Consider the following 14,962-nt stretch of genomic DNA (forward strand, 5'->3'; position numbering starts at 1 on the left):
AAACCCTCCAGTTCCCTCCCAGTTCCCCCCAGTCCCCACGGGGACCCCCAGTCCCAACTGGGACCCCCAAAACGCCCCAGACCCAACTGGGACCCCAAAAACCCTCCCAGTTCCCCCCAGTCCCCACTGGGGACCCCCAAAACCCTCCCAGTTCCCTCCAGTCCCCAGTTCCCCCAAAACGCCCCCAGACCCAACTGGGACCCCCAAAACCCTCCCAGTTCCCCCCCAGTCCCCACTGGGACCCCCAAAACCCTCCCAGTTCCCCCAGTCCCCACGGGACCCCCAGACCCAACTGGGACCCCCAAAACGCCCCCAGACCCAACTGGGAGCCTCCAAAACCCTCCCAGTTCCCCCAGTCCCCACTGGGACCCCCAAAACCTTCCCAGTTCCCCCAGTCCCCCAAAGCCCCCAGACCCAACTGGGACCCCCAAACCTTCCCAGTTCCCCCCCAGTCCCCCCAGTTCCCCCCCAAAACGCCCCCAGTCCCACTCAGTCTCCCCCAAAAAGCCTCCCAGTTCCCCCTCAGTTCCCCCCAGACCCAACTGGGACCCCCAAAATGATGTTGGGGTTTTTTTGGGGGGTTTTGGGGTTTTTTTGGGGGTCTCAAGCCCCCCTCAGATATTGAGGGGTGTTTTGGGGTTTTTTTTGGGGGGGAGGAGGGGAGGGTTGGAAGTTTTTTGGAGGGTTTTGGGGTTTTTTTGGGGTTTTTTTGGGAGGGTTTTTTTTCGGGGTTTTTTTTGGGGGGTTTGGGGGTTCTTTGGAGGTTTTTGGAGGGCTTGGGGGGGACTTTTTGGGATGTTTTTGGGATTTTTTGGGGGTTTTTTAGGGGGGTTCTGTGGAGGTTTTTTGGAGGGTTTTGGGGGTTTTGGGGGGGGGATTTTTTGGGGTTTTTTAGGTTTTTTGGGTGGTTTTGGGGTGGTTTTTGGGGTATTTTGGGGTATTTTTTGGGGTCCCCCCTCAGATGGCGACGCTGTTCTCGATGTTGGGGGGGTCCAGGTAGGGGTTTTTGGGGTGGTTTTTGGGGTTTTTTTGGGGGGTTTTGGTGGGTTTTGAGGTGGTTTATGGGTTTTTTTTGGGTATTTTGGGTATTTTTTGGGTATTTTGGGGTATTTTTTGGGGTCTCCCCTCAGATGGCGACGCTGTTCTCGATGTTGGGGGGGTTTTTGGGGTGGTTTTTGGGGTATTTTGGGGTATTTTTTGGGTCCCCCTCAGATGGCTTAGCAGCTGTTCTCGATGTTGGGGGGGTCCAGGTAGGGGTTTTTGGGTATTTTGGGGTATTTTGGGGTATTTTTGGGGTCTCCCCTCAGATGGCGATGCTGTTCTCGATGTTGGGGGGGTCCAGGTAGGGGTTTTTGGGGTATTTTGGGGTATTTTTTGGGGTCTCCCCTCAGATGGCGACGCTGTTCTCGATGTTGGGGGGGTCCAGGTAGGGGTTTTTGGGTATTTTGGGGTATTTTGGGGTATTTTGGGGTATTTTTGGGGTCTCCCCTCAGATGGCGACGCTGTTCTCGATGTTGGGGGGGTCCAGGTAGGGGTTTTTTGGGTATTTTGGGGATTTTGGGGTGGTTTTTGGGGTATTTTGGGGTATTTTGGGGTATTTTTTGGGGTCTCCCCTCAGATGGCGACGCTGTTCTCGATGTTGGGGGGGTCCAGGTAGGGGTTTTTGGGGGTTTTGGGGTATTTTTTGGGGTCTCCCCTAAGATGGCGACGCTGTTCTCAATGTTGGGGGGGGTTTTGGGGTATTTTGGGATGGTTTTTTGGGGTTTTTGGGGTTTTTTGGGGTATTTTCGGGGTCTCCCCTCAGATGGCGACGCTGTTCTCGATGTTGGGGGGGTCCAGGTAGGGGTTTTTGGGGTGGTTTTTGGGGTTTTTTTGGGGGGTTTTGGTGGGTTTTGAGGTGGTTTATGGGGTTTTTTTGGATATTTTGGGGTGTTTTTGGGGTATTTTGGGGTGATTTTGGGGTCCCCCCTCAGACGGCGACGCTGTTCTTGATGTTGGGGGGGTCCAGGTAGGGGTTTTTGGGGTATTTTGGGGTATTTTTGGGGTCTCCCCTCAGATGGTGACGCTGTTCTCGATGTTGGGGGGGTCCAGGTAGGGGTTTTTTGGGGGGTTTTTCGGGGTGTTTTGGGGGGTTTGGGGGTTTTTTTTGCGGTTTTTTTTGGGTATTTGGGGTATTTTTGTGGTTTTTGGGGTATTTTCTGGGTCCCCCCTCAGATGGCGACGCTGTTCTCGATGTTGGGGGGGTCCAGGTAGGGGTTTTTGGGGTGGTTTTTGGGGTTTTTTTGGGGGGGTTTGGTGGGTTTTGAGGTGGTTTATGGGGTTTTTTTGGGTGTTTTGGGGTGGGTTTTGGGGTATTTTGGGGTATTTTCGGGGTCCCCCCTCAGATGGCGACGCTGTTCTCGATGTTGGGGGGGTCCAGGTAGGGGTTTTTGGGGGGTTTTTCGGGGTGTTTTTGTGGTTTTTTGGGGTTTTTTTGCGGGTTTTTTTGGGTATTTTGGGTATTTTTGTGGTTTTTGGGGTATTTTTTGGGGTCTCCCCTCAGATGGCGACGCTGTTCTCGATGTTGGGGGGGTCCAGGTAGGGGTTTTTGGGGTATTTTAGGGTATTTTTGGGGTCTCCCTCAGATGGCGGCAGCTGTTCTCGATGTTGGGGGTCCAGGTAGGGGTTTTTTGGGTATTTTGGGTATTTTGGGGTGGTTTTTGGGGTATTTTGGGGTGTTTTCGGGGTCTCCCCTCAGATGGCGACGATGTTCTCGATGATGGGGTGGTTTTGGGATGATTTTTGGGGTGGTTTTTGGGGTATTTTGGGGTGGTTTTTGGGGGTCTCCCCTCAGATGGCGACGCTGTTCTCGATGTTGGGGGGGTTTTTGGGGTGGTTTTTGGGGGTTTTTTTTGGGGGGTTTTGGTGGGTTTTGAGGTGGTTTATGGGGTTTTTTTGGGTGTTTTGGGGTGGGTTTTGGGGTATTTTGGGGTATTTTGGGTCCCCCTCAGATGGCGACGCTGTTCTCGATGTTGGGGGGGTCCAGGTAGGGGTTTTTGGGGTATTTTGGGGTATTTTTGGGGTTCCCCCTCAGATGGCGACGCTGTTCTCGATAGTTTGGGGGTCCAGGTAGGGGTTTTTTGGGTATTTTGGGGTATTTTCGGGTCTCCTCAGATGGCGACGCTGTTCTCGATGTTGGGGTGGTTTTTGGGGTATTTTGGGGTGGTTTTTGGGGTATTTTGGGGTATTTTTGGGGTCCCCTCAGATGGCGACGCTGTTCTCGATGTTGGGGGGGTCCAGGTAGGGGTTTTTTTGGGTATTTTGGGGTATTTTCGGGGTCTCCCCTCAGATGGCGACGCTGTTCTCGATGTTGGGGGGTTTTTGGGGTGGTTTTTGGGTATTTTGGGGTGGTTTTTGGGGTATTTTTGGGGTATTTTGGGGTATTTTTCGGGGTCCCCCCTCAGATGGCGACGCTGTTCTCGATGTTGGGGGGGTCCAGGTAGGGGTTTTTGGGGGTTTTTGGGGTATTTTTTGGGGTCTCCCCTCAGATGGCGACGCTGTTCTCGATGTTGGGGGGGTCCAGGTAGGGGTAGGGCCGCTCCAGCGCCGCGTTCCGGGCTCGGATCTCCCGGGAAATTCGGCGCAGGCGGCGCCGGAAGCGCCGGATGAGGCGCCGGGGGGGCCCCTCCGTGAAGTGACGCTCGGGGTAGTGACCCAGGGGGCGCTGGGGGGGTTATAGGGTCAGTTAGAAGGTCAGTTATAGGGTCAGGGGGGTCAGATTTGGGGTCAGGGGGGTTATGGGGTCAGATTTGGGGTCAGGGGGGTCATTGGGATATGGGGGCAGTGACGCTCGGGGTAGTGACCCAGGGGTGCTGGGGGGGTTATGGGGTCAGATTTGGGGTTTTTGGGGTCAGTTATAGGGTCAGTTATGGGGTCAGTTATAGGGTCAGTTATGGGGTCAGATATAGGGTCAGGGGGGTTATGGGGTCAGATTTGGGGTCAGTGGGGTCATTGGGATATGGGGGCAGTGACGCTGGGGAGTGACCCAGGGGCGCTGGGGGATTTTAGGGTCAGATTTGGGGTCAGTTTGGGGTCAGTTATGGGGTCAGGGGTTATGGGGGTCAGATATAGGGTCATTGGGTATATAGGGGCAGTGGCTTTCGGGTAGTGACCCAGGGCGCTAGAGGGATTATTGGGGTCAGATTTGGAGTTATTAGGGTCAGTTATGGGAGGTCAGTTATAGGGTCAGGGTTATGGGGTCAGTGGGATCAGTGGGGTCATTGGGATATGGGGGCAGTGACGCTCGGGGTAGTGAGCCAGGGGCGCTAGAGTTTAGGGTCAGTTTTAGGGTCAGATTATGGGGTTTTTAGGGTCAGTTATAGGGTCAGATTTGGGGTCAGGGGTCAGTGGGATATGGGGGCAGTGACGTCGGAGTAGTGACCTAGGGGCGCTCAGGGTTTTGGAGTCAGATTTGGGGTTTGGGGCAGTTATGGGGTCAGGGGGGTTATGGGGTCAGTTATGGGGTCAGTGGGGTCATTGGGATGTGGGATAAGGGGGCAGTGACAGCTCGGGGAGTGACCCAGGGGTGCTGGGGGATTTTGGGGTCAGATTTGGGGTTATGGGGTCAGTTAGGGGGTCAGGGGTTATGGGGTCAGATTTGGGTCAGGGTCATTGGGATATGGGGGCAGTGACGCTCGGGGTAGTGACCCAGGGCGCTGGGGGATTTTTGGGGTCAGATTATTGGGGTCAGGGGGGTTATGGGGTCAGATTTGGGGTCAGTTATGGGGTCAGTGGGGTCAGTGGGGTCATTGGGATATGAGGGCAGTGATGCTCGGGGTAGTGACCCAGGGCGCTGGGGGTTATAGGGTCAGTTATAGGGTCAGATTTGGGGTCAGTTATGGGGTCAGTTATGGGGTCAGTTATAGGGTCAGGGGATTATGGGGGCAGTGACACTCGGGTAGTGACCCAGGGGTGCTGGGGGATTTTGGGGGTCAGTTATAGGGTCAGGGGGGTTATGGGGTCAGTTATGGGGTCAGTTATGGGGTCAGTTATAGGGTCAGTTATAGGGTCAGTTATAGGGTCAGGGGGGTTATGGGGTCAGATTTGGGGTCAGTGGGGTCATTGGGATATGGGGGCAGTGACGCTCGGGGGAGTGACCCAGGGGGCGCTGGGGGGGATTTTTGGGGTCAGATTTGGGGTTTTTGGGGTCAGTTATGGGGTCAGTTATAGGGTCAGAGGGGTTATGGGGTCAGTTATGGGGTCATTGGGGTCAGTGGGGTCATTGGGATATGGGGGCAGTGACGCTCAGGGGAGTGACCCAGGGGCGCTGGGGGTTATAGGGTCAGTTATGGGGTCAGGGGTCAGATTTGGGGTCAGGGGTTATGGGGTCAGATTTGGGTCAGGGGGGTCATTGGGATATGGGGGCAGTGACGCTCGGGGTAGTGACCCAGGGGGCGCTGGGGGGGATTTTTGGGGTCAGATTTGGGGTTTTTGGGGTCAGTTATAGGGAGTCATGGGGTCATGGGGTCATTGGGATATGGGGGCAATGACGCTCGGGAGTAGTGACCCAGGGGCGCTGGGGATTTTGGGGTCAGATTTGGGGTTTTTGGGGTCACATTTGGGGTTTTTGGGGTCAGTTATGGGGTCAGTTATAGGGTCAGGGGGGTTATGGGGTCAGTTATGGGGTCAGATTTGGGGTCAGTGGGGTCAGTGGGATATGGGGGCAGTGACGCTCGGGGTAGTGACCCAGGGGCGCTGGGGGATTTTGGGGTCAGATTTGGGGTCAGTTATAGGGTCAGTTATGGGGTCAGGGGGGTTATGGGGTCAGATTTGGGGTCAGTTATAGGGTCAGTTATGGGGTCAGGGTTATGGGGTCAGATTTGGAGGTCAGTTATAGGGTCAGGGGGTTATGGGGTCAGGGGTTATGGGGTCAGATATGGGGTCATTGAGATGTGGGATATGGGGAAAGTGACGCTCGGGGAGTGACCCAGGGGCGCTGGGGGATTTTTGGGGTCAGATTTGGGGTTTTTGGGGTCAGTTATAGGGTCAGGGGGTTTATGGGGTCAGATTTGGGGTTGGGGGCTTATGGGTCAAATATGGGGTCATTGGGGTCAGGAGGAGGTTATTGGGGTTGGGGGTTATTGGGGTCAGATATGGGGTCAGTGGGGTCAGGAGGGGACACCATTGGGGTCAGGGAGTTATTGGGGTCAGATATGGGGTCAGGGGGGTCAGATATGGGGTCAGGGGGTCAGATATGGGGTCATTGGAGTCTGGGGGATTATTGGGGTCAGAGAAGGTTATTGGGGTTGGGGGGAGATCATTGGGGTCAGATATGGGGGTTATTGGGGTCAGGGGAGTGGTTATTGGGGCTGGGGGTTATTGGGGTCGGGGGGTTTATTGGGGTCAGATATGGGATCAGTGGGGTCAGATATGGGGTCAGGGGGTCCAGGGGATTACTGGGGTCGGGGGAGATCATTGGGGTCAGGGGGTGGTTATTGGGGTTGGGGGATTATTGGGGTCAGGGGGGTTTATTGGGCTCGAGCCCTGGGGGTCCCAGGGTCTCACCACGTGGGGTGGGCGCTGTGGGGTCTTACAGGGGTCAGGGTGGGTGCTGTGGGTCAGGGGTGGGTGTTTGGGGTCAGGGGTCCCAGGTGAGGTTTGGGGTCTCAGGGGAGGTTCGGGGGTTTGGGGGTCTCCCATGTCGAGGGGCTCGTTGCGCAGCACTCCAGCACCCCCAGGGTGGTGGCCGTGGGAGGTTGGGGTGGGGTGTTTTGGGGGTTGGGGGTGGGTGTTTGGGGTCAGGGGTCAGGGAGGTTCGGGGTCCCAGGGGAGGTTCAGGGGTCTCGGGTCTCACCATGTCGAGGGGCTCAAGCGCAGCACTCACAGGACCCCAGGGTGGTGGCCGTGGGGGGTCAGAGGGGGTTGTTTTGGGGTCAGGGAGGTTCGGGGTCCCAGGGGAGGTTTGGGGTCCCAGGGAGGTTCAGGGGTCTCAGGGGTCTCACCATGTCGAGGGGCTCGTTGCAGCACCTGCCACAGGACCCCAGGGTGGTGGCCGTGGGGAGTTGGGGGTGGGTGTTTTGGGGTCAGGGGGGTCAGGGTGGTTTGGGGGTCTCAGGGGGTTTGGGGTCTCACCATGTCGAGGGGCTCAGGTTGCAGCACCTACAGCACTCCCAGGTGGTGGCCGTGAGGGGGTCGGGGGTGGGTGTTTTGGGGGTCAGGGAGGTTCAGGGTCTCAGGGGGTCTCAGGGGGGTTTGGGGTCTCAGGGTCTCACCATGTCGAGGGCTGGGTGCGCAGCACCCACAGCACCCCCAGGGTGGTGGCCGTGGGAGGTCAGGGGTGGGTGCTGTGGGGTCAGAGGGGTCAGGGAGGTTTGGGGGTCCCAGAGGGGGTCTCAGGGGTCTCACCATGTCGAGGGGCTCGTTGCGCAGCACCACAGCACCCCAGGGTGGTGGCCGTGGGGGGTTGGGGGTGGGTGTTTTGGGGGTTGGGGGTGGGTGTTTTGGGGTCAGGGGGTCCAGGGAGGTGTTCAGGGGTCTCAGGGGTCTCAGGGGAGGTTTGGGGGTCTCAGGGGTCTCGGGGTCTCACCATGTCGAGGGGCTCGTTGCGCAGCATTCCACAGCACCCCAGGGTGGTGGCCGTGGGGGGTCAGGGTGGGTGTTTTGGGGTCAGGGTGGGTGCTGTGGGGTCAGGGAGGTTCGGGGTCTCAGGGAGGTTTGGGGGTCCCGGGGTCTCACCATGTCGAGGGGCTCGTTGCGCAGCACCCACAGCACCCCCAGGGTGAGGTGGCCGTGGGGGTCAGGGTGGGTGTTTTGGGGGTCAGGGGTGGGTGCTGTGGGGTCAGGGAGGTTTGGGGGTCCCAGGAGGGTTTGGGGGTCTCACCATGTCGAGGGGCTCGTTGCGCAGCACCCAGAGCACCCCAGGGTGGTGGCCGTGGTGTTCATGGCCGGCAGGGCCGCCAGGAAGTCCCTCTCGGTCAGGGGTCCTTGGAGCGGGGGCTCCCTCATGGCCGCGGGGCGTTGGGGGGAAGGCCGAGGCTCGAGCTGACCCCCAAAAGCAGGAGAGACCCCGTTAGGGACACCCCAAAACACACTGACCATCCCAGAGAGCCCCTCAAACCACGCTGACCCCCCAAGCCCCTGAGCCCCCAAACCACACTGACCCCCCACTGAGCCCCCCAAACCCACTGACCCCCAGAGACCCTCCCAGACCCCACTGACCCCCAAACCCCACTGACCCTCCCAGAGACCCCTGACCTCCCAAGAACCCCCAAACCCACTGACCCCCAAGCCCACTGACCCCCAGAGAGCCCCCAGAACCCACTGACCCCCCAAAGCCCCTGAGCCCCCAGAGACCCCCAAGACCCCAGGGACCCCCAAACCCACTGACCCCCAAACCCCACTGACCCCCAGAGACTCCCCCAAACCACAATGACCCCTCAAACCCCTGACCCCCAGAGACCCCCAAACCCACTGACCCCAAGGCCCCTGACCCTCCCAGGAGACCCCCAAACCCCTAGCTCCCCAAATCACACTGACCCCAGGGACCACCCAAACCCCTGGAGCCCCAGAGACCCCCAAACCCCACTGACCCCCAAAGCCCCACTGGCCCCCAAGCCCCACTGAAACCCCAGAGACCCCAGAAACCACTGGCACCCCAGAGACCCCACTGACCCCACAGAGACCCCCCCAAACCCCACTGACCCCCAGAGACCCCCAAACCCCACTGACCCCCAGAGACCCCCAAACCCCCTGAGCCCCCAGAGACCCCCAAACCCCACTGACCACCCAGAGACCCCCAAATCCCCTGAGGCCCCCAAACCCCACTGACCCCCCCGCCAAAACAGGCCCAGGGATTTGGGGGTCCCTAAGGGTCAGGGGTCACTGTAGGGGTCCGGGAGTGAGTCAGGGGTCCCAGAGGGTGTCAGTGGTCCCAGAGGGGATTTGGGGGTCCCATGGGGGTCTCAGGGGGTTTGGGAGTCAGTGTGGTCACTGTGGGGGTTTGGGGGTCCCAGGGGGTCAGGGGGTTTGAGGGGTCAGAGGTCTCACCTGCCCGCTGTTGGTGGCTGCGTGGTGGGCGCAGCAGGTGGGTGGGTTTGGGGTCAGGGGTCAGGGAGGTTGGGGGTCCCAGAGGGGTCTGGGGGGTCCCAGGAGGGTCAGGGGGTCCCAGGGGAGGTTTGGGGGTCCAGGGGTCTCACCTGGCCGCTGTTGGTGGCCGCGTGGTGGGCGAAGCAGGTGGGGGGTTTAGGGAGGTTTGGGGGGTCAGGAAGGGGGTTTGAGGGAGTCAGGGGGTCCAGAGGAGGTTGGGGGTCCCAGGGGGTCAGGGGTCCGGGGGTCTCACCTGGCCGCTGTTGGTGGCCGCGTGGTGGGCAGAGCAGGTGGGGGGGGTTTGGGGGAGGGGGTTTGGAGGGGCTCAGGGGTTGGAGGTCAGGGGGTCTGGGGGTCCCAGGGGGTCAGGGGGTCCCGGGGTCTCACCTGCCCGCTGTTGGTGGCCGCGTGGTGGGCAGAGCAGGTGGGGGGTTTGGGGAGGGGTTTAGGGGGTCTGTGGTTGCAGGGGGTCGGGGGGTCCGAGGGGGTCAGGGTGGTCCCAGGGGGTCAGGGGTCCCAGGGGGTCAGGGGTCCCGGGGGTCTCACCTGGCCGCTGTTGGTGGCCGCGTGGTGGGCGGAGCAGGTGGGGGGGTCAGGGGAGGTTTGGGGGCTCAGGGGGTCGGGGGAGGTCAGTGGTCCCAGGGGGGTCAGGTGGTCCCAGGGGGTCCCAGGGGTCCCAGGGAGTCAGGGGGTCCCGGGGTCTCACCTGGCCGCTGTTGCAGTGGCGCGTGGTGGAGCCCAGAGCAGGTGGGGGGTTTGGGGGGTCTCAGGGGGTTTGGGGAGGTCAGGGGGTCAATGGTCCCAGGGGGTCAGTGGTCACGGGGGTCCCAGGAGTCAGGGTCCCAGGGTCTCACCTGTCCGCTGTTGGTGGCCGCGTGGTGGGCAGAGCAGGTGGGGGGGGTTTGGGGGCAGGGGTTTGGAGGGGCTCAGGGGGTCAGGGGGATTTGGGGGTCCCAGGGGTCCCAGGGGGTCCCAGGGGTCTCACCTGTCCGCTGTTGGTGGCCGCGTGGTGGGCAGGAGCAGGTGTAGATGACGGTGGTGACGGATGGTGACGAGACCCGCACGGAGCTCAGCTGGGAGGCGGGACCCCTGGGGGATTTGGGGAGGTCGCAGGGGGTCAGACCCTCCCCCAAATCCACCCTCCCTGAGGTCTGCCCACCCTTGAGGGGTCACAACCCCTGAGGGGGTCACAACCCCCGAGGGGTCTAGCCCCCCTGAGGGGTCAAAACCCCCGTGCTCATCCTGTGCCCCCAAAGGGTCCTAGCCCCCTGAGGGTCACAGTCCCCAGCTTTGTGACTCTCGAGGGTCAAAACCCCCTGTGCCCACCCTGAGCCCCCAAGGGGTCACAACCCCCTGGGACCCCCTGTGCCCCAACCCCCCAAATTCCCCCTGAGCGTTTCCTTCCAGGAAGCCCCTCTGGAAAATCTCCCCCACCCGGGGAGTCCCAACCTCTTGCCCCCGAGGGATCACACAACCCCTGGGACCCCCTGTGCTGCCCCTCAAAGCCCCCCAGAATTCCCACCTGAGCGTTTCCTTCCCAGGAAGCCCCTCTGGAAAATCTCCCCCACCCAGGGGGTCCCAACCCCCCAGTGACCCCCAGGAGGTCACAACCCTGCCCAACTGTACCCCCAGTGGCCTCCCCAAGGGCCACAACCCCCACCCCCAAAAATTCCCACCTGAGCGTTTCCTTCCCAGGAAGCCCCTCTGGAAAATCTCCCCACCCAGGCCTGGAGTTCGGGATCGGCCCGGACGGGCGCCGTCCGAGGGGTAGTACAGGAGACTCACCCCCACGAACCTGGGGGCACAGGGGGTCATTTCGGAGGTCCCACTTGCTCAGGGGGTTCCCACGGGTCATTTGGGGTCATTGGGGGTCCCACGGGTCATTTGGGGGGTCAGGGTCAAGGGGATCCCCAAAGGGCCCCGTCCGAGGGGTAGTACAGGAGACTCACCCCCACGAACCTGGGGGCACAGGGGGTCATTTGGGGGTCCCACAGGTCATCTGGGGGTCCCACGGGACATTTGGGGGTCATTGGGGGGTCATTTGAGGGTCATTTGGGGGTCAGGGGCAGGGGGCACAGGATCCCCAAAGGGCCCCGTCCGAGGGTAGTAAGGAAGACCACCTCCCACGAACCTGGGGGCACATGGGGGTCATTTGGGGGTCCCACGGGACATTTGGGGGTCATTCGGGGTCCTACGGGTCATTTGAAGGGTCCCACAGGGTCATTTGGGGGGTCATTGGGGGGGCTATTTGGGGTTCCACAGGATCATTTAGGGGAGTCACCACAGGACATTTGGGGGTCCCACGGAGGGTCATCTGGGGGTCCACAGGACATTTAGGGGTCATTGGGGGTTGTTTGGGTCCCACGGATCATTTTGGGGTCCCATGGCTCGGGGGGTTCACGGGACATTTGGGGGTCCCACGGCTCGGGGTCAGTGGGGGTGTTATTTGGGGTCCCAGGGGTCATTTGGGGGGTCCCAAGGGTCATTTGGGGGTCCCACGAGGTCGTTCTAGGTCCCATGGCTCAGGGGAGGTCATTGGGGGGGTTATTTGGGGTCCCAGGTGTCATTTGGGGGTCCCACGGCTTGGGGGAGGGTCCCCACCCTTTGATGGTCCCCCAGACCCTGGGGAGGGTCCCCACCTCCCCCCAGACCCCGTGGGGGTCCCCACCGCTGATGGCCCCAGAAATCGCGGGGGTCCCCACCTTTGATGGCCCCCAGACCCTGCGTGGGGGTCCCCACCTCCCCAGACCCCTGAGGGGGTCCCCACCTCTGATGGCTCCCCAGAATGTGTGGGGGGTCCTCACTCTGATGGCCCTCAGACCCCTCATGGGGGTCCCCACCTTTGATGGTCCCCCAGACCTCTACGGGAGGGGTCCCCACCTCCCCAGACCCTGCAGGGGGTCCCCACCTTGATGGCCCCCAGACCTCATGGGGTCCCCACCTCCCCAGACCCCCTGAGGGGTCCCCACCTCTGATGGAGCCCTCCACCTTTGATGGCCCCCAGACCTCATGGGGGTCCCCACCTCCCCCAGACCCCACGGGAGGGTCCCCACCTCTACCCAGACCCTCTAGGCGGGGTCCCCACCCTGATGGCCCCAGACCCCCACGGGGGTCCCCCACTGCTGATGGCCCCCAGACCCCACGGGGGTCCCCACCCTGATGGCCCCCAGACCCCTCGCGAGGGTCTACTGCTGATGGCCCCCCAGACCTTGCGGGCGTCGTCGGCGAAGAAATAGCGGCGGGTGCCGAGGACGCCGCGGCGGCAGTCGAGCGGCAGCACCAGGAGTGCCAGGACCCAGAGCCCATGAACCCCTCCGCACCAAAACCAGCAGCCCCCGGCGCCCACGGCCACCGCCTGCACCACAACTGGTTACACTGGTTATACTGGGATAGACTGGGATAGACTGGGATAGACTAGGATAGACTGGGATAGACTGGGCAGCACCAGGAGTGCCAGGACAGAGCCCGCAGACCCCTCCGCACCAGAACCAGCAGCCCCGGCGCCCCACGGCCACCGCCTGCACCACAACTGGTTACACTGGTTATACTGGGTACTGGGATAGACTGGGATAGACTGGGATAGACTGGGATAGACTGGGCAGCACCAGGGAGTGCCAGGACAGAGCCCGCAGACCCCTCCGCACCAGAACCAGCAGCCCCCGGCGCCCCACGGCCACCGCCTGCACCACAACTGGTTACACTGGTTAGACTGGTTATACTGGGATAGACTGGGATAGACTGGGATAGACTGGGCAGCACCAGGGAGTGCCAGGACAGAGCCCGCAGACCCCTCCGCACCAGAACCAGCAGCCCCCGGCGCCCCACGGCCACCGCCTGCACCACAACTGGTTACACTGGTTAGACTGGGATAGACTGGTTTAGACTGGGATAGACTGGGATAGACTGGGATAGACTGGGATAGACTGGGCAGCACCAGGGAGTGCCAGGACAGAGCCCGCAGACCCCTCCGCACCAGAACCAGCAGCCCCCGGCGCCCCACGGCCACCGCCTGCACCACAACTGGTTACACTGGTTATACTGGTTTAGACTGGGATAGACTGGGATAGACTGGGATAGACTGGGATAGACTGGGCAGCACCAGGGAGTGCCAGGACAGAGCCCGCAGACCCCTCCTCACCAGAACCAGCAGCCCCCGGCGCCCCACGGCCACCGCCTGCACCACAACTGGTTACACTGGTTATACTGGTTATACTGGGATAGACTGGGATAGACTGGGAACTGGGATAGACTGGGATAGACTGGGCAGCACCAGGGAGTGCCAGGACAGAGCCCCGCAGACCCTCCTCAGCACCAGAACCAGCAGCCCCCGGCGCCCCACGGCCACCGCCTGCACCACAACTGGTTACACTGGTTATACTGGCTTAGACTGGGATAGACTGGGATAGACTGGGATAGACTGGGATAGACTGGGCAGCACCAGGGAGTGCCAGGACAGAGCCCGCAGACCCCTCCTGCACCAGAACCAGCAGCCCCCGGCGCCCCACGGCCACCGCCTGCACCACAACTGGTTACACTGGTTAGACTGGTTTAGACTGGGATAGACTGGGATAGACTGGGATAGACTGGGATAGACTGGGCAGCACCAGGGAGTGCCAGGACAGAGCCCGCAGACCCCTCCGCACCAGAACCAGCAGCCCCCGGCGCCCCACGGCCACCGCCTGCACCACAACTGGTTACACTGGTTATACTGGGATATACTGGGATAGACTGGGATAGACTGGGATAGACTGGGATAGACTGGGATAGACTGGGCAGCACCAGGGAGTGCCAGGACAGAGCCCGCAGACCCCTCCGCACCAGAACCAGCAGCCCCCGGCGCCCCACGGCCACCGCCTGCACCACAACTGGTTACACTGGTTATACTGGTTTAGACTGGGATAGACTGGGATAGACTGGGCAGCACCAGGGAGTGCCAGGACAGAGCCCGCAGACCCCTCCGCACCAGAACCAGCAGCCCCCGGCGCCCCACGGCCACCGCCTGCACCACAACTGGTTACACTGGTTATACTGGTTTAGACTGGGATAGACTGGGATAGACTGGGATAGACTGGGATAGACTGGGATAGACTGGGCAGCACCAGGGAGTGCCAGGACAGAGCCCGCAGACCCCTCCGCACCAGAACCAGCAGCCCCCGGCGCCCCACGGCCACCGCCTGCACCACAACTGGTTACACTGGTTAGACTGGTTTAGACTGGGATAGACTGGGATAGACTGGGATAGACTGGGATAGACTGGGATAGACTGGGCAGCACCAGGGAGTGCCAGGACAGAGCCCGCAGACCCCTCCGCACCAGAACCAGCAGCCCCCGGCGCCCCACGGCCACCGCCTGCACCACAACTGGTTACACTGGTTATACTGGGATAGACTGGGATAGACTGGGATAGACTGGGATAGACTGGGATAGACTGGGCAGCACCAGGGAGTGCCAGGACAGAGCCCGCAGACCCCTCCGCACCAGAACCAGCAGCCCCCGGCGCCCCACGGCCACCGCCTGCACCACAACTGGTTACACTGGTTATGACTGGTTAGACTGGGATAGACTGGGATAGACTGGGATAGACTGGGATAGACTGGGCAGCACCAGGGAGTGCCAGGACAGAGCCCGCAGACCCCTCCGCACCAGAACCAGCAGCCCCCGGCGCCCCACGGCCACCGCCTGCACCACAACTGGTTACACTGGTTATACTGGTTTAGACTGGGATAGACTGGGATAGACTGGGATAGACTGGGATAGACTGGGCAGCACCAGGGAGTGCCAGGACAGAGCCCGCAGACCCCTCCGCACCAGAACCAGCAGCCCCCGGCGCCCCACGGCCACCGCCTGCACCACAACTGGTTACACTGGTTATACTGGTTTAGACTGGGATAGACTGGGA

The 14,962-nt window shown here is 61.2% G+C and overlaps 1 protein-coding gene and 1 long non-coding RNA gene across 20 annotated transcripts; both read right to left on the reverse strand.

The window, feature by feature from the left end:
* Positions 1-754: 754 nt before the first annotated feature.
* On the reverse strand, positions 755-7,973 carry LOC126648014 (polyunsaturated fatty acid lipoxygenase ALOX15B-like). 19 transcript variants are annotated; one of them, XR_007630692.1, is made up of 6 exons: positions 7,894-7,937; positions 7,267-7,285; positions 6,676-6,692; positions 3,497-3,703; positions 3,026-3,053; positions 755-996 (listed from the first exon to the last, which is right to left on the reverse strand). XR_007630692.1 is itself a non-coding variant. In XM_050330660.1 (6 exons), the coding sequence occupies exons 1-5, from the start codon at positions 7,918-7,920 to the stop codon at positions 3,070-3,072; spliced, it is 243 nt and encodes an 80-aa protein (XP_050186617.1). In that variant the 5' UTR covers positions 7,921-7,937; the 3' UTR covers positions 755-996; positions 3,026-3,069. The 19 variants fall into 19 exon arrangements, 14 of the variants coding, with proteins under 14 accessions (XP_050186617.1, XP_050186622.1, XP_050186618.1 ...); XM_050330660.1 differs by having other exon boundaries at positions 3,026-3,108; positions 3,563-3,703; XM_050330661.1 differs by lacking the exon at positions 3,026-3,053 and adding an exon at positions 1,343-1,426 and having other exon boundaries at positions 898-996; positions 3,563-3,703.
* Positions 7,974-12,952: 4,979 nt separating this feature from the next.
* On the reverse strand, positions 12,953-14,956 carry LOC126648017 (uncharacterized). Its single transcript, XR_007630696.1, has 2 exons — positions 13,618-14,956; positions 12,953-13,275 (listed from the first exon to the last, which is right to left on the reverse strand). It is a non-coding gene; the product is annotated as an uncharacterized LOC126648017 (long non-coding RNA).
* Positions 14,957-14,962: the final 6 nt, after the last annotated feature.

This window comes from Myiozetetes cayanensis, unplaced genomic scaffold (genome assembly GCF_022539395.1).
Source record: "Myiozetetes cayanensis isolate MyiCay16 unplaced genomic scaffold, myiCay2020 scf423, whole genome shotgun sequence".
Classification (NCBI taxonomy): Eukaryota; Metazoa; Chordata; class Aves; order Passeriformes; family Tyrannidae; genus Myiozetetes; species Myiozetetes cayanensis.

Bases quoted from the DNA above. Each gene is read 5' to 3' on its own strand.
- LOC126648014 (XM_050330650.1), bottom strand. From the start codon at position 7,920: ATGAACACCACGGCCACCACCCTGGGGTGCTCTGGGTGCTGCGCAACG. The intron at 3,704-7,858 runs GTGAGACCCCCA...TAACCCCCCCAG, and splicing joins GCAACGAGCCCCTCGACATG to CGCCCCCTGGGTCACTACCC. The intron at 1,840-2,008 runs CTGGACCCCCCC...AAAAACCCCTAC, and splicing joins AATACCCCAAAAACCCCTAC to CTGGACCCCCCCAACATCGA.